General features: G+C 36.1%; 1 protein-coding gene across 14 annotated transcripts in view; it reads left to right on the top strand.

The window, feature by feature from the left end:
- LOC149775642 (uncharacterized) overlaps positions 1-25,420 on the top strand; it is a 176,937-nt gene that overhangs the window by 67,702 nt on the left and 83,815 nt on the right. For 2 of the 14 annotated variants that reach the window (XM_089943198.1, XM_089943199.1), the window contains one exon: positions 17,938-19,793. The exons of 10 other annotated variants lie outside the window; for them this stretch is intronic. In XM_089943198.1, coding sequence (XP_089799324.1) covers positions 17,938-18,974 — 1,037 coding nt within the window. In that variant the 3' untranslated portion in view covers positions 18,975-19,793. Of the gene's footprint in view, positions 1-863; positions 1,941-17,937; positions 19,794-22,416; positions 24,817-25,420 lie in introns of those variants that run through there. 2 more of the 14 variants (XM_089943200.1, XM_089943202.1) reach the window with 2 other exon arrangements.

The raw sequence follows: 25,420 nt of genomic DNA on the forward strand, positions 1-25,420 counted from the left end.
CTTCAGTAACGATAATTTCATTTCGATCATAATTTCCAATATCACGTGGAACTAAATCACAGAAAGGTCAGCCTTGCAGGAATACTGTCGATAGTTACATGCACGGGAATGTTTTTTTTTAACATTTTTTTTATGTCAGCTCGCCAGGTTGCGATAATTATATACCCATTGGTTTCTTTATTTAATTTTCGCCATCAGTTTATTTCACTAGAGTAGTTCACATTTCGATGCATATTTCGTACAGTACTTTTCAGTCACATTATTAAATTCTTGCTTGTTTATTATGTTGTTCCCAGTAGCGTTCATGCGTCTGATTCATGAGCCCTGTTCGTACTCGTGGTGTCAGGATGGTTATTCCCGTTGATCATATTGACATCTTGTCTCGGGGAACATAGCATGTGCTTCTTGAGACATACCCTGTCCATTTTGTGTCATTGTTTCTAATTTTTGTTTCTACAGTATCTGGTACTGGTATCTGTGTGAGGCAGTGGCAGCTCTCAGATACTCTTAGCGTTCAACCTAGTTTTGGATTGTTCTGAGGTGATTGCTATGAGTGACGATCACAATCGAAAATTATTTCCAACGGGTCACATTATTATAGTTGGATGTGAATAGCTTGTAGATGGCTACCTATGTGGCCTTCACAAGGTTGATGAAGTCCTTGGTGTTCGGATAAAATCCCTTAGTAGTATTTCAGTTTTGTAGAAATACATACATGTAATTAAACAGTAAAGTTTAGCGAAAAAGTAGTGTCTTGGTGGTATATTATGGCAGTTTTCTCAAATGGTCAGTATGGTTATACATTTTTTTTTTTTACCGCTTACTGGTAATTGCTTGATCTTTTTATGACTCCTTGTTTTCAGAGGGCAAGATCTGGAGAAAAGCCCCAGGTGACACTTTAGCTAGCGAGTCCAGGTATCATCAGTTCTACATGGGAAATAAAGAGCCATCTAGAAATCGGGGTTTGTTATTCAGTTTGCCACCTCCAAAAACGAATAAATCATCAAGGAGTCATCCAGACTTTTTAAGTTTTGACCAAATCAAGAATTCATTAAGCTTCACTCAGGTAGATTGGAGTTATTTTTACAGCGCTCAAAAGTCCTGGTCCATTAAAGAAAAATTTGAATATCTGTATAGTATCATTGATAGGAAGTTTGAAAAGCCTTTAATAAGGATTCAGGCTTCATTTCATTTGGGTTACTACGTGTGCAGATATGAAGAACTGGATAGAGTCGAATGCTTCAGTGTCATAAGGAAACACATGAGTTTGCGCCATGCAAGGAACTACAGACTGCTTTACCGTGAACTGGGGTGTTACCGGACCCTTGCTCACTGCACAGTGCCTACGAGACACATTATCATGCGTGTTAAACATGTTCGTGATCTCATCCAGGGTCAAAGTCAGGAGGAGATAGAGTTCTTAACGTTTCCACCAAACAGAGATCCATATCAGTTCCTGAAGGCCTATGAAGAGTGGTACAGCTTGATGGAGAGTGCTGTCTACCAGTTAGGTCTTCCAGATAATCACTGTGATTTCAGTGTTATTGAGCAGAATACAGAGAGAATTTATATGGATATCTCAAAAGAGGACATATGGATGATTGAAGACTTTCTGAACAATTCTGCAGAGGAAGACAAATATTTGCTAATGTATAACAAAGGGAGCTCTGGCAACTGCATTGTGCTTCATAGGAACAAATCGGGCAAATTTTCTTTGATGGATGATAGGTTGCAGTGTCTCAAAAATATGGAGCCAGAGGATAAAGTACACTTACTTGTGATTAAATAGGTCGATTAAAGCCAATTTTGAATGATTTTAGGAAATATACATTCCACTTCTGTATAAAACATATTATAGGTCACCATTGTGGTTAAGTGCCTATCAGGACAACTGGTTAAAAGATGATGATCATATGAATAACGTGTTTTATATGTTGGTAGATCCCACTCTCTAGTCTTCACCCATAGTTAGCATAGTAGTACCCTCGTTCGGATAACATACTGTACAATTGCTGTAATTATAGATCGTTATGAGTGCTAATGATCTTTATGATGATAATAAAGTCTTGTATAACATTGGTGGATCTGTATCCTTTTTTTATAGTTGCATTAGAGTGGTTCTCTGAATTGGGCTTTAAGTGGCCATATCATGTTGTTTTCATGATTTTGGTTTGTTTGGTGTAATTTGACGTCCAAGCTGCTTAAGCGCAGCAGTAATTAACTGCAGTATTTATTTCAGATTTTGCTTGTCACTTGCACGTTGTCACACACAATGGTCTTTACAATGGTCTTCTCATTGTTTGACCACTCCACATGTAACGGGAGAAATAGTTAAGACTTTATTAACCATCATGTGAAAAAATCACATTCAACAAATGCTGGTGTCCGTTTCGTTTCATTTTTGGGGTCATATTTTTCTTGCCCCAAGGATATTATAAATTATCAATAGTTTTCACTTTGCATTTGGTTCATAAATTGATTCAGTTGAAAAATGGTTAGTAAATTGGTATGACTTGGGCTCTTTTGAAATCTAAATTGAAGTTTAACGTGGTCAAATTCATTGATATGTAGCATAAAAATAGATCCTGAAGATTAGGGGTAGAAATACAAACCGATTTACATTTTTCGATATACCGGATAAAAGACCAGGAGAGCTTGTGAGATCGCATGTTGTCAATCATTTGTCCATTAACACAATTTTGTTATCACTACACATCCCATACTACTTGGAGAATTGGCAAGAAACATTATACACACATTTATCCGAAGGTATAGTTGGTCCTAAATTAAAGATGTTGCCCAGACACGTACTATGGCTGCCACATTTTGCAATTTTTGTTATCTCTTCTTTTCCTGAACGGAAAGACGAATCGACTTGGGGTTTCATTAAAAGACTTTTTGTAGAGTCTGGTTGGTCCTAAATGTGCCGATCTGGCATCCAGTATCGCCCGCCCCAGCAATCATTTTGAAAATATTGTTATCGCCACCTTTCCTGAATGGGTAGTCGTATTGACGAGGTTTACAACAGACGACATCGTCTAGTTGATTCTAGATGAAAATGGTTCCTGGTGAACACATATATAATGTTTAGTACCTTTTATGAAATCTAGTTCTAAGTGAAAATGGTGTCGATCTGACATGCCATTTTGCAAATCTTGGTATTGCTACTTCTCTTGAACGTAGTCATATTAGGATGAAGTTTTCACCAGAATTATAACCCCTGATTGGTCCTAAATATACATTTAAAAAAATGTTCGAATCTTCTATCCAATACAGCCATCATAGCGACCATCGTGAAAATTCTATCATTTTATCAACAATCGGTTTTCAGCAGAAGACTTTCTATGATATCTGGTTGGTTCTAGATCAAAATAGTGTTGATATGACATCCAGTATGGCCACCTTGGCAGTCATTTTGAAATGTTTTATAATTATTACTCGACCTAAATGTAATGCCATGTTTGTATGGGTATTTCGCCAGAAGACTTATTACGATATCTAATTGTTCCTGAATGAAAAGGTTACCGATCTGGCTTCAAATATGGCTGCCACAATAAACATCTTGAAAAACATGGAGCCTCATGAAAGACATGGAACCAAGTCTTCTGAAAGGTCTTATTAACATAGAATTTTCAGGAAGTGTTCTAATGGTGTCCGATTTGTCCAAACTAAAAATGATACCTATTTTGCATTTAATGTGGCTGCCACAGTGTTTAATTTTTGAAGAATGTCAGGAGATTTCAGCACTTGTCAGTTAAAAAGAGAAAAGAAATGTCCTTATCTTGAATTCCTGTATTAGTTCATCAGGTTTCGTCGTGATATTAATTAGCTTGGTAGATTACATCCTTCGTTAAATATAATTTTCTTATTCAGTTAATGTGTAAGGCCTGCGATACATTGAAAACGTGAAATCATACAAAGCTGGCGTTATACGTGTGCTTTATTCGCGCCTTTTTGCTTCTGTTCGTTTCTTGTTCACTGTAAAGATGGGCCAAGACAACTGATCTTGTACCAATAATCAAGCTAATAATGAAAGTATTGAATAACAGAATACAGCAATTTCATTTACGTTCTTAGTTTTGGGAAAATGTGTTTGTTTTTTTTGTTTTTTTTATCGGTACTTTTTGCTACGAGAGATCATTGTTTGTTGGGCCTTTCTTTTTGTGGCAACGATAAAATTAACAAATATTGCTGCCTCTCAAAGAATAGTGTATTCACGGTAGTGTTCTTGTCATACCATATATTTTGTTAAGCTCACTGCCGTGGGAAGTGAGACATAGCATTCCTTTTACCGTAATTGGCGGCACCAGCAGTTTAGGTTTTGGTTGAAGGGCCTCTTTTGCATATATTTCCTAAATCCCATGATATATTTCCATCACACTCGGCGTTAATCTTTATGAAGTTAAGACGATTCTGCAAGCCGAGTGGTCTAAAGCGCTCTCCGTTACGGATCACTGCTATCTCACCTCTGTCTGCGTGGGTTCGAGTCCAAGGCTCGGCTAGCGTGGGTACGTGGGAAAGCCTGCCAGTAGCTTCTCGTGGGTCGGTGGTTCTTCCCTGGGTTTTTCAGGGTTCTTCCTCCACCATTAATACTGGCCGCCATGTATAGCCTATCGTGTGCTGAAAAATGGCGTTAAACACTACAACAACAACAACAACAACGATTCTGCAACATGCTGGGTTGCCACTTTTATCTTTGGGGGAATGGGGTCAAGTTCATAGTGAATTAGTACGATAGTACGACAGATAATTCAGTGACATGCATGCTTTCTTCTTTGATCTTAGGATCATGAGCATTGTCACAGAAAATTTGCAGTAAGATTGTGATTGCAGTTTTTTTTTTAAATATTTTTTTTTAAACTTATATTTCACAACCTCTTGTTCGACTTCTTCATACTTCGGTTGATTCACTATAGAGCTTAGACCATTCACGGCATATACGTTTTTCACACTGTCAGAAAACAGTGGGAATGTTTTGGTTGGTTGTGTATCTGCCCATATTTCATAATCCTGTAAATGGATATTTATACTTGGGATATATCTTTATGTAATTAAGACCTGTGATTTAGTGATGTGGACGCTTGCCCTTTGTGATCCAAGGCATAAGTCACAAAATATTTTATATAAGGTTTTTGTTAACTTATGTTTACTTTCTGATATTTCTATAACCTCGTGTTGGATTTTCTTCATATTTCGGAAGAATCGTTTGGAAACTAAGACGGTCAGTCCTGTAGCATGTCTGTCCATCTGTCCATTATAATATACTCTGCTAACCGCCAAGAGGACTTCACTGAATTAACCTATCGTTACAGCCATCTCTGCATCACAGGTATAATTATTGGTTACCACCCCACATATTCCTGCAAGATTAAACATGCAAAACACAATGACATATTTTCCAGTTGTGACACATACATGTTGCTCTTCTGTTTGCTGTGAACACTTGTGACGGGTACACATTACATTTAGTAACAGGTACACATTGTAATATTGTTAATTGGAATATTTTGTCCGAAGTCAAGGTATTCACTGATTGATATGAGTAGCTGATAGAAGACATTTTCATTCGATATAACTGTACACCATACAAAAGCTCTTTGAAAATCTGTTGTTTTTTTTCCAGTCATATTTTTCGAAGAAATAGCTAGTAATGTTCTCATTGGGATATGCATGCATGCTTTTCAGACACCATGAAAAATAGCGGCATGCAGAAACCTTACAATAGTCTGTACATGTGCAAGATTGCAGCGCTTTTCTCAGTTAGCACTTCAGCCCATTATTTACGTATATATTCATGCACACCCATCCGGATGGGTAGTATTGCATAATCCCCATTTTTTCTTCGAAATATATACACGACGATAATTGTATATAAAATATGATGCGATTTCAGGTAACACAACACATTTTTTTTTTATTAAAATTAAATCTGAATTGACAAGTATAAAATCAAGCTGATAAAAAGTGCAGCACTTCATTGACATACATGAAATTTCTATAAAATAAAATTAAAAGCTACTCTCTTACACGAGACATTCCTTTTGCCTGTGGGAGGGGGTCAGTTATTTCCCAATGCAAAGTCTGTTCACAAACGCACACGTTAGATGGTCAGTGCCAAACTCTGAAGTTTGGTGTCCGTTCGCAGCAGAGGTCTATGGTCCGAATCAACATACACTTTAAGGAACTGTTCTGTGATGTTTTTGAATTGGAATTTAAAACGTGTCATCCATTGTTGATTTTATATTCTTACACAGGACAGACCTGCAATTTCAAAATAATGGATTATCGGTATTATCTGTAGTACTCGATTTTGTATGACTTAGTAGTTGGAAGTAAACAACCAAAAAGTAAGCAGTCAGATTGAAAATATACATTTGTCTTCCAGAAGAGAAAAAAATATATATTTTCAGATCTTCGCACTGATATGCATTGTGTCAGCCCGAGTGAACATCAGACATTTTGATTCCTTGTACTTGCAGATAATGCAGTAATTGAGATTGTACATGAGATTGAATTTCTATGATTTTTAGTACATTAGATTGAATTTCTATGATTTTTAGTTAGAATTTCTTCATGTAGAAGAGCTATGGCCCCTGATTGCATGATCTCGTAATGTTGATTTCAACAGCAAAACGTAATTATGGATTTAAGATTTTAACTAAATGTAGCACGTATCTTCTTATACATGACACAAGTCTGCAACTACAGCATTTAGGGTGTTGGTCCCTAATTGCCCATCCTTAAAAAGGGACGTTTGCAGCACACCTTTACACAGGATTGTTTGATTTCAGGTCAGTTTGGTATACGGTTTATAATAATGAGATTTAAGACGAATCCCGATTTCAGCTGTCCGTGTCCTAATATAGAGGAAAAATGGTTCCTAATTTCCCGTCCCTCAAAACTAGTTTCCATAGCATAACTTTACTAATGAATGATGTCAGTTCAGCTTGATGTACGACTTGCAGTCGACAAGGTCCCGATTCAGCAATCTTTATTCCCATGAGATTAGCATATGACATCACGAATTGATAGACTATATCTCTTATTTTTTTTATTCCCCTTGCAATACCAGTAATCATTGAATTTCAAAGGAATTTCTCGTGCCGATTTATGTTACTGAACAGTAATGAATTCGATGATACACGTTTTGACATTATGTATTGTGTTTGGGCAAGTTGTAACTTTGGATAAATAAATGAGTTCATTTTGTGTTTGCAAAGTACATCTGTTCAGGTTCATTAAGAGAACATAGTAGCAGGCACGGTCCTGTGCAAAATGCACACATGACCAATATCTTTGTTTTTTGTCAAACACTAATATATATATATATATATATATATATATATATATATATATATATATATATATATATATATATATATAATCACCTGTTGCAGATTTAATTGATTTTACCTTTGACTTTACAGCATCATTTAGTATAAAATAATTTTTATCGTTCTTGAACACAATCCACTTTTTACAACTACTCCTTTTCATGATTACATAAGTAACTAACACAGTTATATTACAAAATAGAATAATGTTTATATTTATGGTGTATTAATGTAGTCCTCTTAGACTGGTATATGGCAGATTTTGTAACTTAAGGTGTTGACATCTTTTCTACGACTCCTTGTTTTCAGAGGGCAAGTTGTGGAGAAAAACACCAGGTGACACTTTAGCTGACGAGTCCATTTATCATCAGTTCTACACAGGAAATAAAGAGCCATGTAGAAATCAGAGTTTGTTGTTTAAATTGCAACCTCCAGCAAAGAATAAATCTCAGAGGACTAATTCAAAATCTCTTTTAAGAACCAATCAATTCCCGACATTAAATGCAACGCTTGACGCATCACAAGGTGGTTATTGTCTTCCTGAACCTGGGGGAAGACCGTCAAAGGGTCGACCAGATTTCAGCTTTGACCAGCTTAAGAATTCATTGGATTTTAGTCAGGTTGATTGGAGTTATTTTTACAGTGCTCAAAAGTCATGGTCCATTAAAGAAAAGTTGGAATACATGTTCGGTGTCATTCATAACAAGTTTGAGAAGCCTTTAGTAAGGATGCAGGCATCTTTTCACTTGGGTTACTACATGTGCAGATACAAAGAAATGAATAAAGTGGAATGCTTTAGCTTTATAGGGAAACACATGAGCATGAAACATGCAAGGTGCTACAGACAGTTATACCGTGATCTGGGGTGCTATCGAACCCTTGCTCACTGCACAATGCCATTGAGGAACATAATAGCTCGTATTAAGTATGTTCGCAATCTCATAAAGAGCCAAACCTCAGAAGAAAAACGGCTCTTGATGTTTCCGCCGAACAGCGATCCATATCAGTTTCTGAAAGCCTATGAAGAGTGGTATAACTTGAAGGAGAGTGCTGTCTACCAGTTAGGCCTTCCAGACAATAGGTGTTGCACCGGTGTAATTGAACAGTATTCAAACAGAGTTTTGATGGATGTTACGAAAGAGGGCATGTGGATATTAGAACATTTTTTGAACAATTCTGCAGAGGAGGACAAATATGTGCTGATGTATGACAAAGGGAGCTCTGGAAATTGCTTCTTACTACAGAGGGAGAAATCCGGGAAATTTTCTTTAGAGGACGATAAGTTGGAGTGTCTCAAAAACATTGAGTCAGAGGCTAAAGTTCACTTACTTACGATCAAATATGTTTACTGAAGCCAGTCATATTTATTGTATTCATCAAAAAGAAATGTTTGTCGTTATAAATATTGTTCTGTACGCATTGAAAGAGCAGATATATTTCTTCAGACGAGACATATGACAGTTCCGAGGACAGTTTATATGCCATCATACACTGTTGGGAGCAGAAACGCATTTGCTCTTTTTCATGTCTCCAAATGTGTACATAACTAAGTACGTTAACGCCTCCTTATATATATGGAAAAAATCATAAGTTGGACACTTGTTGCAGAGCAGCATGATGCTGTTTATACCAGATATATTTTTGGGGTCGATCAGTGTTCATCAGCCATATGAATTCTGATGTTACATGTGTTTATTACCGTGTAACGTCAGTTATTCTGTTTTGACAGGAGAGGAAACCTTGTGATTGTTGGCAGACACTTGCGTCTTTTCCTGTTTCTGGATGGTTTCTGAAGTTTGGGATTAATAATTTCATTGACAGTCTACTGACGTTATTTTTATTAAGTGTATTCTGGAGAGGGATGTACATTTTCTTCTGTTCATTGATCATAGTCTTCATAGTTTCTGGTTGGATGTTCCTTAATTCACCCGTATAGTTATCTAAGCTTACTTCGGTTTGTTGTTATCTAGATGAATTTCCTTCACTTAACACACTGTATTTTAAACAGACAAAGTTTTCTCCTAGTTTGAAATGTTTGAATCCACGCGCAGTGAACCATTTGACAGTTCTAAGATGGAAATGTTTGGTACAATTCAAGTTAAGATTATGTATTAAGTTTTCACATAGTCTAAAGATAACATTGCGGAGTCTTCTGCTAGTTCATTAAGTGTTCACATAGTCTAAAGATTAACTTAAGGGAGTGTTCTGCTTGTTTATTAAGTGTTCACATAGCCTAAAAATTATCTTGTGGTATGTTCTGCTAGTTCATTAAGTGTTCACATAGTCTAAAGATTATCTTTGGAGTGCTCTGCTAGTTCATTAAGTGTTCACATAGTCTAAAGATTACCTTTTGGAGTGCTCTGCTAGTTCATTAAGCTGATTAATTATACGAATAAAATGTTGAACGTTTGGTATTACTGGATTGATGATGTAACTTGGAAACCCAGTATTCAATGTTCCACATCATTTTCCAGCTTTAGCTCTTGTTCTTTTTTTAATAATATTTTATATTGTCTACGTTTCTAAGAAATAATAAACTTCATATTTGCTGTTCTTTTCACTTAAAGTCATTATTAAAAATGAGATCACAACTGAAACTTGATCTGATTGAAATCAGATCTCCGATTTCCTTTATGAAGATCAGACGACGACCGCTTAAGGATCGTGTTCTGGTGACCTTTGAATTAGCCAATGGAAATGCATCTTTCAAATATCTGAAAGTGTATACAAATTTTCGGTACAAAGTCATGCTGTTCATCCACACTGCTTAGTCTGCAAAGGCGAAGATATAAGACTTCATTTGATTGGTTGATAAAATTAGCGATCATGATAATAAGATTGGTTACCAGAACATGACCCTTAAGCGGTCGCTGTCAGATCTTCATGTATAACATTGGTGATCTGATTTTAATCAGATTGACTGAAACTTAAGTGGAAAGTATTTAAACTCCCCATCTATTTCCACCCACCTCACATCCACCCACTCCCGATATGTGTAACGTTTTTCCGCAGCACTAAATAAATAAGCCTTATGATAACGTTACATTAGATTCTCCGGTTACACAGACAATAGGACACAGTAGCTTCTCGTGGGTCGGTGGTTCTTTCCGGGGCTTTCCCGGGTTCTTCCTCCACCATTAATACTGGCCGCCATATATGGCCTATCGTGTGCTGAAAAATGGCGTTAAACCCCACAACAACAACAACAATAGAACACAATCGCTTGGCAGTTGTGATATAATGAATTTCAAGCTTATGGGTGCTGAGATATACCTTGTATCAGAAAACTCGGCACTGCAAATGTAGGTTGAAAGGTTCAAATGATCACGGTGATCTGAAGTTTCCTACTTCAGATGTTTCAGTTTCATTTTTATTGTTTTTATTTTTTTATTTTATAAAAAGAACATATTTCATTCTTTCTTGAATGAAATAGATAAGCAGCCTCGTTGCTTTCTGCTGTTGACAGTGTTAAAGACAATAAAGTTTAAGCCATGTAAAGAGTCGTTTCTCTCTTGATATGTGAACAGTTCTATGATCTATCAGTTACATCCATTTCTATTAGTCAGTCCGCTTGAAAATATTTTTGTTTCCAGTTAAGAAATCTAGTCAGTGGAGTGCTCAATTTTTTTACTGACTCAGTATGAGATGTTAAGGATTCTTGAGCCTGATCTGGGTCTTGCAAACAATAAAATATCATACCATTTTAATAACTTGATGGCTTAACAAATACTAATTTGCCTAGAGAGCTTTATTTTCTTTTAGGTATATCGTACTTGACTATCTGGTTATCAGTGTCAAGTTATACATGTGTATTGTACTGTGTGATATTTAGCTCGTATGCACTAAGTGTAGGGGGGCTCCACAGTATTTGTTGATGTCCTTCATTGACGTAGACATCGTTGACGCATGAGTTATCACATCAACATTTATTATGTTTAAGCGAACATTTTAGATAATTTTGCATGCATAGTGATGAAAGTTGATTACTGGATACGGGCTGAGAAGTATTAGCTACCATAATACAAAAGTACGCAACTGTACCCTACTTTTCAAGCACCAATATTAATGTAGATCTTTGACGCTCAGACCAGTTTCGAAGACGCTTGCACAGAATGAGACTTAACATGTGCAAACATTGTTAGGAGAACTACACATACTGAAAAGTAGGTCACTGTGAGCTTCTTTTCAAGCTCTTAACATATACATTTTTGTGACCATCGCCCACATTATGTTGGTGCTGACTATACACCTTAGAGCGTCCGCCGCGGATGCGGGAGGTCGTGGGTTCGAACCCCGGCCGAGTCATACCAAAGACTTACAAAAAATGGTACTAACAGCTGCCTCGCTATGCGCTCGGCATTAAGAGGTTAGTGTTAGGACTTGTCGGCCTGGTGTCAGGATAATGTGACTGGGTGGGACATCATCCTACATGTCTGCGGCATGATGCCCCAGTGCTAGAAATCACTATAAACTGCCACATTGCAGACATCGTAGCGATATGACCGAAAAATTGTTACAGCTACGTTAAAAAAAAAAAAACATAATCAATCTCTCTCTCTCTCTCTCTCTCTCTCACACACACACACACACACACCTCTTAGAATTTACTCCAGATGCAAATCCCTGAGTTCTACTGAAATGTTTAAGAATTGTAATAGTGCACGAAGGGGAGGTAAAGGCTTTTGGGCAGTTTTCATTAAGATTGATAAATATGCTAGTACTAGATGCCATATAAGGTATTAATAATGTTTGTTTATGTAGCTAACATGGAAAGCATCACTTCCTTGTGAAATGTACTTTGCCAGCCGATCGATTGTGAATCTGGGGTATTTAAAAGTAGTTTTAAAAAAAGAAAGAATTATGGCATATTTGTTATGATATTTTCATAAACTTCGGTTTTGCACAAAACTTTAAATTCACCGAAGCTGTTGCCAGTTTATCATCAATACTTGTGGGACAAAGTCGAGTGTTCCTAATAACAAGTTATTTTCTTTACTCCGTGGGCATTCTGAGGATGTTTTAATACCGATTTCTTTATAAGATTTTTAGCTTTGGAGCAGGTTGGTGATGAATTTTGGAACCATTTTCAAAATGATCGCTATGCAATATCCTTTTTTTTTGTAATATCTGTTTACAGAAGTATTTGTCATTTATGTGCGGCAAGTCTTGCTTGATATTAAGTTAAAAATGGCGGACTTGCCAACAGTCTTATTGTACTGTGGAATTACGTGTTTACACGAATATTAGGAATGAATTGGTTGATCGTGCGGTATTATACTTAGAAATACAAATTGGCACACCAGTTAGGTCGATGAATGGGCGATCCAAATGTGTAATATTGGAACTATTTTTAGTTACCCGTATGCAGATAGACGGCCAAGACCACCGTTGTGATAGACTTTTATTCCACCAATAATTAGTTATCCCTGACATCCATGCATTCACTTCAACAAATAAATTGCACACATTCATTTTGATCAGTATTGATACAACCATATAATAATCTAAATATATAATAACTCCATCATACCTTTGATAGGCTCTTTCACATATTTTTTAAAGGCTTACTGTATTTAGTACTTTCGTACATATTCGAGATAAAAATTGACCCTGGAAATTAGATCACCAAACTGTTAGTTTGTCGATCACTACACCTATATCTTGGTTAAGGAAGGGGATACTGCTCAGACAAGTTTTTATTTCCAGCTTTCATTGTCATCTTTTTGCAGTGTCATAACCAGATTCTCAGTCAACCCAGTATCTGCATCTGAAGTTTACACCATAACGATCACTTTGTCATCCATGTGCATGAATTTTCTTACGCCAGTCCACAAACTCGATCAAAGCCAAAGCTTAAATTGTTTTGAATGAGGCCTAATATTTGCTTGACTTTTGGTTTTGTTTTTTTTGGGTTGGGGTGGTGATTATTATTTTTTATTTTTTTGGGTTCTTAACTTGGCAGATAAAATATAGGTCAGTAAAATGAGGGTTTCTTGTTTAATAAGGCTTTGATTGAAATCTCCAGCATTATTCATTACCATTCGCTTCCTGATCATACCGTTCAGTGAGCTTACCGTATCGACCCGTCGTTTATATGTGGTGTGTCTAATGATTTGTTACCAGTGTGCGGGGCACATTTCTGATTTCATTTGTATTAAACTTCTGATATGAGCTTATATTGTCGAGATATCAGACGAGTTCGATAATGAGTTTGATCTACATCATCAAAAGATCTCTGACTCGATAAATAATCACAGGAGGCAATACTAATTTTCATTTCCTAGCCAGACAAGATGATGCCGGGAAAATGGTCATAACATGTGAATTTTTGTTTATTTTTCTATGTAAAAATTCTGAAAGAGACATGACATTTTATATTCTCGACAGTGATATTTAGCTGTTGACGTTAATTGCGCTTGAGAATTTTCTCTCATTTGAGTGAGCGAGATCCACGCATATTCAGGAGTTGCGGTTGCGTCTGATTGGCTGAGATTGTCATCTCCATGAAAACCACATTTCTGGCTCGATTTTGTTCAAACTTGGCGTGTGGGTGCTTGCCGTTCTGATTATAGAAAAGATCGATAACGAACGAGGTTTGCACAAAATGGATGAGGTGTTCGTGCATCATATTGGCTGAGCTTGATAACTTAGGGAGCCTTATTATCTGATTGTGATTAGACTTGACATGTTGGCTTATGTAATTAAAATCTCGTGCAAGTTAATAATGAATGAGATCCTTGCATACTAAAATGATACAGCATCAGATATACAGAGTTTGTGTCATCCTGAAAACTATGATCCTATTTTGATGTAACTTGAAATACATGTTGATATAATTAAGATCTTGGATGATATCGGCTTTGAGCAAAACTATTATAACGATAAGCTGATTTCTATCTGATTGGCTGATCTTGCTGCCTCTTGAAGAAGCCTTATTTCTCATCCGATTTAAATAAACATCTGAAATAAAGGCTTGTATCGTCAATCTCTCAGATGAGTTCGATAATAAATGAGATCCATGCAGACTAAGGAGGTGATCTTCATCTGATTGACTGAGCGTGATATCACTTTGAAAGCTGCACTTCTGTTCCAGTTTTTATAAGATGCGTCCTACATTATCAATTACTCACAAGAATTTGATAATAAGCGAGACCTATGGATATTAACCAGGCTATCTTCATGCAATTAATTGGCTGGACTTTTGCCAACATTGGGCCCTTTTTTTCTGTTATGAATTTGACTAAGCTTGATAAATGCAATGATATTTAAGTCATTGAGATCTCGAGTAAATACATATATGAACAGGACTCACGCATATTAATGAAATGATCTTTACCTGATCCTCTGAAAATGGCAACAATTTAGCGACACTATGTTGTATTCATGTTTTATTGTGAGCGCGATCTTTTCTTATTAATGATGTCACCTTGCATCTGATTGGATGAACTTGATACCATAGTAGAGACCTTATTTCTGCTCTGGTTTTAGTCATTCTTGGTAACTAGGCAAATGTTATGAATATGTTTTATGATTTAGGCATTATTTAGTACAAAATGTGTACGCTGTTGAACATTATTCATCTCGTTTTATACTTTCCACTACGCTCTTCTGACGGACAGATCCTTATCATGGAGGATTCTTTGATTTAAAATCATGTCAGCTTCCGGGACACTGTTGATTGAAGAGGCGTGAAAATAGATCTGTGCGTGCATCCAGAAGAGTACCTCGCCACTATACCAGTAATTTGTCACAGTGACCAACTTTTGTCTCAATAGTGATCATTTTCATTTTTATATGTTTCTTGTAATTTTGGCTGACCCAGTTGACTGAACAGTCGTTAAACTGTAAGTGTATGCACCCGGTGGAGTACTATGCCGCGATATGAAAATTAGATCACATTGACCTAAATTGTACACTAAAGCAAATATATGCTGTTTTCACCCTGGATGATTAGAGAGTTCTTCGGAATTTATTGTTGGTACAGTCGATCTGGATATAAGCATTTATTCTTAGAAATAGAGCATCGCCAAACTAACGAAAAGTAGCTGTGACCTACATGGAGTACTTGGTTGTCCTTCTCATGGTTCATAGCCATCATTTATCATTGTGATTGTGTGCAAATGCAGAATTTTCATTCAGTATTTAAAGAAATGGCGGCTAGCATTTGCTCTTTTCTGACGGCTTCATATATTATCTTTTTATTCATGAAGGCAAAAATACTTGTTATAATTAAGTGACAGTAAGCATGTTATTTTTATGTTTAAAAAGATTATCGAAGCGGTTTAAATCCACATATGTTGCTTTATTCACCCCCATATGTCATTTTTATTTGAAGTTGTTTATCTTAATCTTTTTTTAGTTTTCATTGACATCATATTGCTAGTGTCTAACTGACCTGCCGTTAAACCCATTGCACATATATGCACATACATATGCATGCTAAACCCATTGTATACCTATGCGTACATCCATCCCGTATCAGAGAGCCATCGGCAGATATCGGGGCCATTGTATTGTGGATAATTAAAATTATTTTCCGTAAACCGTTTTCCATTGATGTACCTAGGTAATCTTTACTTTTAACCATTGGACACAAAAGTCGAAAGATATTATGTTCTTATCTCGCCAAACATGCAGGTCATAAATTTGTTATAGCATATGGTCTATAGCTAAAGTTAATTTGTGAAAGAATAACAAAATATTATTTGACTCTCTGAAATTGACTTGTACATTTCTACCCCCAGAATCAATTAGTCCCTTACCTGCCCATTATGCAGCCAGGCACACATTTTGGTCAAGTACTTACTGCCGGAAACATTTTCCCTCTAGTACACGAGTGTAATCAGTTCCCTGTTTAATGACAACGTATGCATATCACATATGACTAAAACTATTGCACGAATACTTGACCTTTAATCTTTATCACCCCTGAAATAAATGGGTTCCCTCATCACCTTAATCGCGAACACCTTTCAAGTTTGGTGAAGGTTTGTGGACAAGAACTAAAATTGTTCTGTGCATGCCAAAAGCAAACGAACTGGAAGCGAAAGTCAACGCATGATATGCTCTGTCTAATGGCAGACATATAAAATAGAACTTGATTGTAGTCGACACATGTTCAGAGTTGAAGATATGTGAATTAATCAGTTATTAAAGGCCATGGGCCATGAAAGATTGCGGACCTACCTGAATTGGTTCAGTTAAATTTAGTATGTTTATGATGTTTATTGTAATATGAGTGTGCTCAAATTCGCGTATTTTAATTTTGGAAATGGAAATGTTTTCGTTATGGAAATCGATTAAACTTGTCTCACAATAAACAATGAAATTGCTTATGTATATTCATATAAAGGATTGTTGTTGTTTTTTGACAAGAAAATAACTCGATACAAACCTATAGTTACTTTGTGAAACATTCCCAATACTGCTGCAAATCCTGAGAGTGAGTTTTCTTAAACACGACACACTCAAGACATTTAACGGTTTTAGACTATTCACACGATCCACTTTCACAAACAGTCAGCGATGTGAATACAAAAAAAAAAAAACAACATAAAAAACATTTTTAAGTAAAAAAAAAAAAAAGCTCACCCACCCACCCACCCAGAGTAAATTGCTTTGTTTCTAACTGAACCAATTCAATGTAGATTTTTATTTTCTTTTTTTAAATTTTGTGCCCCATAAAGTGAATATTAAAGACAGGTTTGTTATATGTTCTCCTTGATTTTTTTCTTCTAATCAGTGAAAAGCATTACATTGATTTCTTATGGTCTTAAGGAGAATCATATTGTTTAATTTTTCGTGTGTGTATCCAAATCATTGAAAAAGAAAACGTGCGCCAACATTGCAAGACACCAGGTTACAAACAAACTTGACCATATTTTGACATAAAATAAGAACTTCATTTTACCTAGGTGAGAACAAATAATATGGATAATTGTCATTGTCAACTCGGATTTTACAATTTGATCAATTGTAACTAACATGTGAACTTGTAGTGTAGAATTTTAAAGCATTATAAAATAACGTGCAATCAAAACTATGTCACAGATCATCAAGATGCCTTTCGACATAAATAGAGATTTTGGACAGACTTTTTATATTTCCTTCCATATGATTAAATTACCCAGGCTTTTCTTAAAATAACTGAGAAACAAACAGAGTGTTGGAATTTGGTCTTTTTTATTTGGTTTGTTTTTTATAACAGTTCTAACTGTCAATTGCAATAATTGTAGATTGTAGGTTGTATTGTTATGTCTGTCAAACGCTAGTTGTTTCCATTATTAAGAAACGTGCTTCCTCTTAAAAAAAATGAATGAATGTTTACATGTGAAAAATTGCTTCTTCAAATTAGGATCAGGTCTCTAACGACATGCATTCACTCATCACCGACTTTCATTGCGTTTTGCTTGTTTTGCTTTCAAAAAGATTGCATGGAAATATTTCTGTGGCATTGTGTTTTTGGTTTTCATAGACTGGTACTTTGCAAATTGTTCGTTAGTCTCTGGACCGTACATTTGCGTGAAATCTTCATCTTCCGTACAAAATCTACATTTGTTTAACTCTGTAACTGCTTGATCTATCTAAGGCTCCTTGTTTTCAGAGGGCACAATGCAGAGAAAAGTCCGAGGTGACATGTTGTGTAGCAAGTCCCATTATCTTCAGCTCTACAGAGGAAATAAGCAGCCATCGAGAAATCAGAGTTTGTCACCCAGATTTGTTCCTCCAACAAGTAATATTACTCGCATGGATATTTTGACGTCATTTTTGGGAACTAGTCACCGCCCAATCTCTAGTATCAACTTGGAAGCATCAATTAGTGATTGTGATATCGTTGATCCGGAGGAAAGACCTTTGAGAAGTTCTTACGAGTTGATTAGCTTTAACCAAATCAAGAACTCGCTAGATTTCGGTCGAGTTGACTGGACATATTTTTACACTGCTCAGAATACTTGGTCCCTGAAGGAAAAGTTAGAATATTTTTGCAGTATTTCTCACAGCAGATTTGAAAAACCTATTATAAAGATTCAGGCAGCGTTTCATTTAGGCTATTACATGTGTAAATATTATGAATTGGACAGAATCGAGTGTTTTAATGTTATACAGGAACACATGAGCTTGAGCCATTCCAGGAAATACAGACAGCTGTACCTGGATTTAGGAAACTACCGAACTCTCGCCCACTGCACCGTATCCTTGAGACACATGATCAATCGAATTGCCCATGTTCGTAATCTCATTAAAGGCCAAAGTCAGGAGGAAATACAGTTCTTGATGTTTCCGCCAAACAGAGATCCGTATCAGTTCCTGAAGGCCTATGAAGAGTGGTACAACTTGAAGGAGAGTGCTGTCTATCAGTTGGGTCTCCCAGACAACAACTGTAGCGCCAGTGTGATTGAACAACACACACAAGGGATTATGAAGGATGTAACGAAAGATAGCATATGGCAGCTACAACACTTTCTGAACAGTTCTGCAGAGGAGAATAGATATGTGTTAATGTTTGACAAAGGAAGCTCAGGCAACTGCATTTTGCTGCATAGGGATGAAACAGGCAAATTTTCTTTGGAGGACAGTAGGTTGCAGTGCCTTCAAAATGCGGACGCATGTGTTAAAGTGCACTTGCTGAGAATCAAGTAGAAGCACCGCGTCCAGTTTAGTGTGATCCTAACAAAAAGTATATTGTTCCCCCAAGGCAGTATCTTTAAAATGGGATGGGTTCGATGTAAGAAGGTTGTTTGTTTTGCTGAAAACGGTCAGTTCTCTCCTTTTTCGGTGAAAAGTTGATTATTTCATCTGGAAAGAAAAGGGATGTTTTGACTGAACCATGCTAACCCCTGGATTAGGTACTGTTCTTGTGGAGAACAGTTAAGATTGTGTCACCATTTCCATTTAGGCACTCCATTAATAACCTGAAGAATTACTGTGAATTATACTTGCATATTACTTGGAGGATTACTGTTAAAAAATGTGTTGCCGTTTAAGGATTACTGTGATCGACATTTAAGTAGGTGTTGAAGGATGACTATTAGATGCATCGATGATGTACTTTTTGTTCTTTGAAACCAAAACTACAAAAGAACCCACTTATACAGAACAGGCAAACATCAGTATTGGTATAATGTGAAGCATGGTGATGCAGGGTGTCAGCGAAATTTTACTTGCTCTATATGCGTGAATTAACACGCATACAAGGAGACTTCAAGGGGATAAATTATGTTAAATATGAAAACTAAATCATCTTGAGAGCCTACATCCGATTCGCTGAAACTACGCGTCTCATCTTTCTTAGTGATTATTTTTAAAAATATGTTGTAGAACTTGACTTTCACTGTCATATTTTCAAAGAAATATTATCAAAACAATATAAAGTACCTGTGTTACAGTGTTTTATTTCTCTCAGATTTTAAAAAAAATTCAGATTTTCTTATTTTGGAAATACCGACTTTTTTATATAAATAGTGTGTATTGTCTTTGTCTATATCTACCCTACTAATTGCAGTTATATGTCTTGGGCTGTTGTACCGATTCGTGGTGTGGCTATGCATTACTTAATGTTTTCTTTAAAGTGACTTGTAGGTCTATTGTGTCAATTGCTTATTACACACATCATATTATTAGCATACTGATGTGAACATTTTATAATTTTCTATTGTGTCACTATAATAAATTATTTTTCGCTTTCGTACTACATATTCTCCTACAAGTGATATACGTTCTAGATGTTTCTGTTGTGTGTATATGAGTACCTTTGCAAAGGTTGCCGTTTCATAAAATACGGTCCACAAAACATGTTGATTCCAAATTGTTCCTGATTCCTTTTCCTTGGAAGTGCTTAGTTTACAGTAGCATATTAAATTACTACATAAGAATATCAATTGATGTTATCCTTACCTCTGTGTCGTTGATGGCTGTTTAAACTTCCTTAGAGCTTCTATTGCCAACATCTTTTGTATACCATTTGATCAGTCCAGATTGTATCACATTTTTACAAAGGTAGTTAATCTACAATCTCGAAATCACTTTCATTTTTTCTGCAATTTGACAGTAAATTTTGAAAGTTACTGAAACAATCCAAAATCATAAAAATTGTTTAAAATTTGTGTAAAGGTCTTAATTGTAAATTCATATATTACAGGTTGCACCCTTTTTGGAACACAAACGGAATTTATATGCAAATTTACAGGATAATGTTTATGATTGAAATAAATTAAATGAGTTTGAACGGCTTGTGCAAAATCGCATGAAACCATTTAACACTCTATATATATTTGCACGTACTTCGCCGTAGTTCACTTGAAGCCCCGTCTTCATAATGTGTCCCATTTGTAGCAATGTTATGGTCATGAAACCCATTCAGTTTGCTATATAATATCACTGGATATTAATTGAACGATTTGAATGTGTTTCATTTGCTTAGCTTCTGTTGCTCCTATGAGTATAGTCATATAGCCCTTTAAATTGGCTAAATTAAATTGTGTATTATCGACTTATTTCGTTGTCTTTTGGCTCTTCTGTAATAAGAGCAGTTAATGAATACGACGGTTTGATAGATGCTATACTAGTTCGTTTATTAGTTTTATATACGGTCACACCCTGTTATGACACATCCTTGCTTGTAGCATACCTCGTTAAAATATGGTATTGCTTTCAATGGAGTACACTTCCGTGATTTTCAAGCCCCATATTACTGTGGGGCAACCCATGATTTATATTTTTTACAAAAGAACAAAAGAACTTTCGATTTTTAATGTTACCTGCAAAACTAATGTTAGAAAAATATTAGCAAAAGGATTCCTTAGATAATCAAGAAAAATATATAGCCTTTTTCTTAAAAATGTTTGAAAAACAGCTTGACTTTCCTCCTTGGTATTGTAATAACAAAATGGAATCAAGTGTTTCCTTTGTTTAAATGGAGTCGCTTATCACCTTGTTACAATAAGTTGCTTTGAAAACTCTTCACTGTTTCAGCTGTGTGTTCTGTTACAAACATTTGTACGAATGTTGCCAACGACAACAATGCAACATTAGTCAACATATGATTGGTAAAGAAAATTTTCCTAGTACACATTAATGTCATCTATGATCTTTTATTTAAGCGAAGAATAATCTGTGTAATTATTGTACGCATTAGTTCATATTGACAATATAAAAAACTGATTATTATCTCGGATGAGTAAAGTGTAATTTCGTAGTTTGTAAATTCTGATGTATCAATCAACATCACGAGTCCGAATGATACAATATATAATTCAGCAATTTGCGGAGTCACACCTGGTCTGGGATACAACAGCTTTATTGCTGTGAATATTGTGCACGAGTGGCCGAGTGGTCTAAAGCGCTCTCCGTCACGGATCACTGCCATCTCACCTCTGTCTGCGTGGGTTCGAGTCTCGGGCTCGGCCAATGTGGATATGTGAGAAAGCTTGCCGGTAGCTTTTCGTGGGTCGGTGGTTCTTTCTGGGGTTTTCCCGGGTTCTTCCTCCACCATTAATAATGGCCGCCAAGTATAACTTATCATGTGCTGAAAGTTGGCGTTAAAACCCTATTAGAATAACAACAAGTATTTAAACAGCTTGTGTATGTTTGTGTTTGTGTGTGTGTTTTACTATTATCTGTTTCTTCACTACTACCACAACAACACCCAAAAATGATATGTAGCCTGTCCATAGGTGAGAAGAATTATCCATTTCTTTCGTTGAAGAGACTCTACACATATCGGGTGCTTGAATCTTCTCTGACAAAATTTGCAATAATGACTTATGTTTTCGTATATTTTTCACGGGTTACTATGCCACCAAATAGGTCTGTGTAGATAAAATTTGTCACAAACATGCATGCTACATTCTTTGGGAGGAGGTCAAAGATATTTTGCAGCGTTTGGATTGAAGCGGTGGGAACAGCAGTACATTCAGTTAGATAGTAGAATATTTTCAGTCGATAACTAAGATCTAATTAGTTGGTGATTTTATTTCTTCCTGCCATATAAATTTAATATTTCTACTTCTATACAATGTGAAATTGTAGTGAAAAGTTTTATTATGTAACAACTTTATTTTAGTGTAAGCATCCTTGTTTTCAGAGAAGATGATGTGCAGAGAAAATCAAGCCAGGATTTCATCTAAATTGTCCAGACAACCTTCTTTCTACAAAGGCGTTGATCATCCCAGTAGAAATCAGGAGTTGGTACTTGTACTTGATCCCGCGGCAAGGACGCATTCTCATATGCACAGCATGGTGCCATATACTTTACCTAATCAGCACCAAAACGTTGACGCTAATGGTGTTCTTTATCTTGATGGCTTTCTTGAATTTGAAAGGGACGATGGAGCACGAACTTTCTGTGAGTTACTGAGCTTAAACAGACTTGAACGTTCGTTGGATTTCAGTCCAAGTGATGATTGGAACTATTTTCAATCTGCTCAAAACTTATGGTCTCTTGAAGAGAAATTGGAATATTTAGTTAGCATATGTCATGCTGGGTGTAGAAAGTTAAAAAAGATTCAGTCAGCTTTCCATCAAGGTTATTATCTTTACAAATACGCAGAACGGGACAGAGAGCAATGCACAAACTTTATTCAGAAGCACATGAGCCTCAGCCAGTCAAAGAAACTGAAGCAACTTTACATGCAACTTGGATGTTTTCGAACTCTTTCCCACTGCACGCTGTCTATAAGACATATTGTCAACCATATCACCCATGTGCGTAATCTCATTGAAAACCAAAGTATGGAGGTAAAACAGTTCTGGAAATTTCCACCGAGCAAAGATCCTTACCAATTCCTTCAGGCATACCAAGAATGGCATCATTTGGAAGAAAGTGCAGTCTATCGCATGGGGCTTCCTGATAACCAATGTGATGTAGATGTTATCAAGCAACATACGATGCAGATTTTGACAAATGTTACCAGTGATAGCATATGGAAGATTGAGCACTTTTTAGCCAATTCGGCAGTAGAAAATAGATATCTGGTGATGATTGACAAAGGGAATTTGGGCAACTGCTTCATTCTGTATAGGAATAAGTCAGGCAAATTTTCTTTAATGGACGATCGGTTTAAATGTCTGCAAAACGTGGAATCAGGGTCCAAAATACACTTGCTTACCATTAAATAATTTCCAGTCTAATCTTAAAGATGCTAGATACAGGAGGTGTATTATCCCTATTGTGAAGCTTCGTGAGTGTTAAGAACTTCGTTCAAAGATTTTCTTCACTGACAGCAGTGGATAAGTTGTAGAAAGAATCATTCTCTGAAATGAATAAGCTACTTAAATGGAATACAAGGCTATGATTGTGATTGAATTGTAAAGAGATGTTAAAATAATCTAAAACTTATTCAGTAATTTCACCCTAATCGTCATTTTTCATCTTCAGGAGTTGAGATAAAGTATTTGTTTTGGTGTCTTGTTAGCTATAGGACTAAGCCCGGCGACGGTGTTGGCATATATAACACCACTGCACCTCAAACATTTTTTTGTTCATAGGTCCTAGGCACCAGCTTAGAGTAGGTTTCAAAGCACTTTCTCCTACTGTAAGGGGCTAACGGAACTGACTTTGTAGATAATCTACACCTGTTGTACCTCCTTGGTTGGGTATTTGCGTTTAGCTCAGGTTTGCCGCACACTATACATGCACATTTTTATACCTAAAATAAGGAAACTTGATGAGATTGTGCATCTTCACTAGTATTAGTCCCTCATCACACAAGTAGGTAAATGTGACCAATATTTAACGCTTCATTGGTTTTGGTTAAAGTTTTTGTTTATCTTTCGAGCTCTGTTTTATACTAGACTCACAGCATTCGAGAATTTCCGGTATTTCTGTTAGTACCACACCCTTACAAGAAAAGAAGGTCACTCTAACATACATTTCATATTTTATTGATTGTTACTTTTTGAGTTTAGTTCACGGCCAAATCCGTTGTGGGCATACATTTCTAAGAAATAATATTATACATAGAATTGAAAAATTTGGTGAGGGAATGCTCCGTGACGAGAAGCGCTCTCTCGCCAGAAAACTGATTTTTCGAACTTTATCTTTATTGGCACCTTCTAAACACCATTGTGCTGATTTGCCGTCGAATATACATATTGCACTGATTCTGGTTATCTGGTGGGTTTTTTTTTCAGCTCAAATACAGTAGCTCGACTTTAATGCTCTGGAAAATAATGTTCTTTTTTATACCCTGTCACATCATGTACATCTGTCTGTTTTTTTTTTTTTTAACGATACGTCAGTATGATACTAGCTGTATGGTGCCGATTAAAAGTTTAACTTTTACAAGGATTACAAGCAAAGTGAAAAATAACTACTGCAAAATAAGTTTTGTCCGAAAAGCGGCCAGTATTTTCTTCTCACTTTAGACACTATGATCAGAAGTAATATGAATTTCAATGAGATTTACGCGTCTTTCTCCAGTTCGACTGAGCTTATTAGTTATTACCACTCAAAAGACACGTATTTCTGACGCGATTTAGATCAGACCTGAAAATTGGCTAATATCAAGATATATAGTTTAATTATCAGCGAGATATATGCATGCAATATTGTATCTGACTGGCTTTTTTAACCACTTCAGAAGCGGTATTTTTATTATAGGATTTTCATCAACATTTGCGAAGAGGCTTGTATCATCAAGCTGTTAGGTTTTATTCCGAGTTGGATTTATGCCATTTTAAGAGGTACATCTTGTACTGATTTGTCTGAACTTGTTATCACTCTGGAGACCAAGTTCTGGTCGAAATTTTCTACAACTTGATACGTAAATTTATATCATCATGGTCTTGTTCAAGTTTTATAATAGTGAGATCTGTACATATTTGTGAGTTGATTTAATCAGATTAGCTGAGCTTTGTACTGTTCTAGAGATTATAATTTCTCAACAGAATTCGATAAATTGTCACACATACGTTGGATCATTTCAGTTATAGGTGACATATATGCATGTTACGACTTAAGTTTTGGAAATACTTTCTTTAAATTAGAGGTCTGCAAAATAAGTGCAATCGACTTGATATAAAGACTCGAGAGATATTTTACATTGGCTTCTGTTATTGCAACACCACACAAATCTGCTTTGTGAAAG

This window comes from Sinohyriopsis cumingii, chromosome 19, assembly GCF_028554795.1.
Source record: "Sinohyriopsis cumingii isolate HCF-2022 chromosome 19, ASM2855479v2, whole genome shotgun sequence".
NCBI lineage: Eukaryota > Metazoa > Mollusca > Bivalvia > Unionida > Unionidae > Sinohyriopsis > Sinohyriopsis cumingii.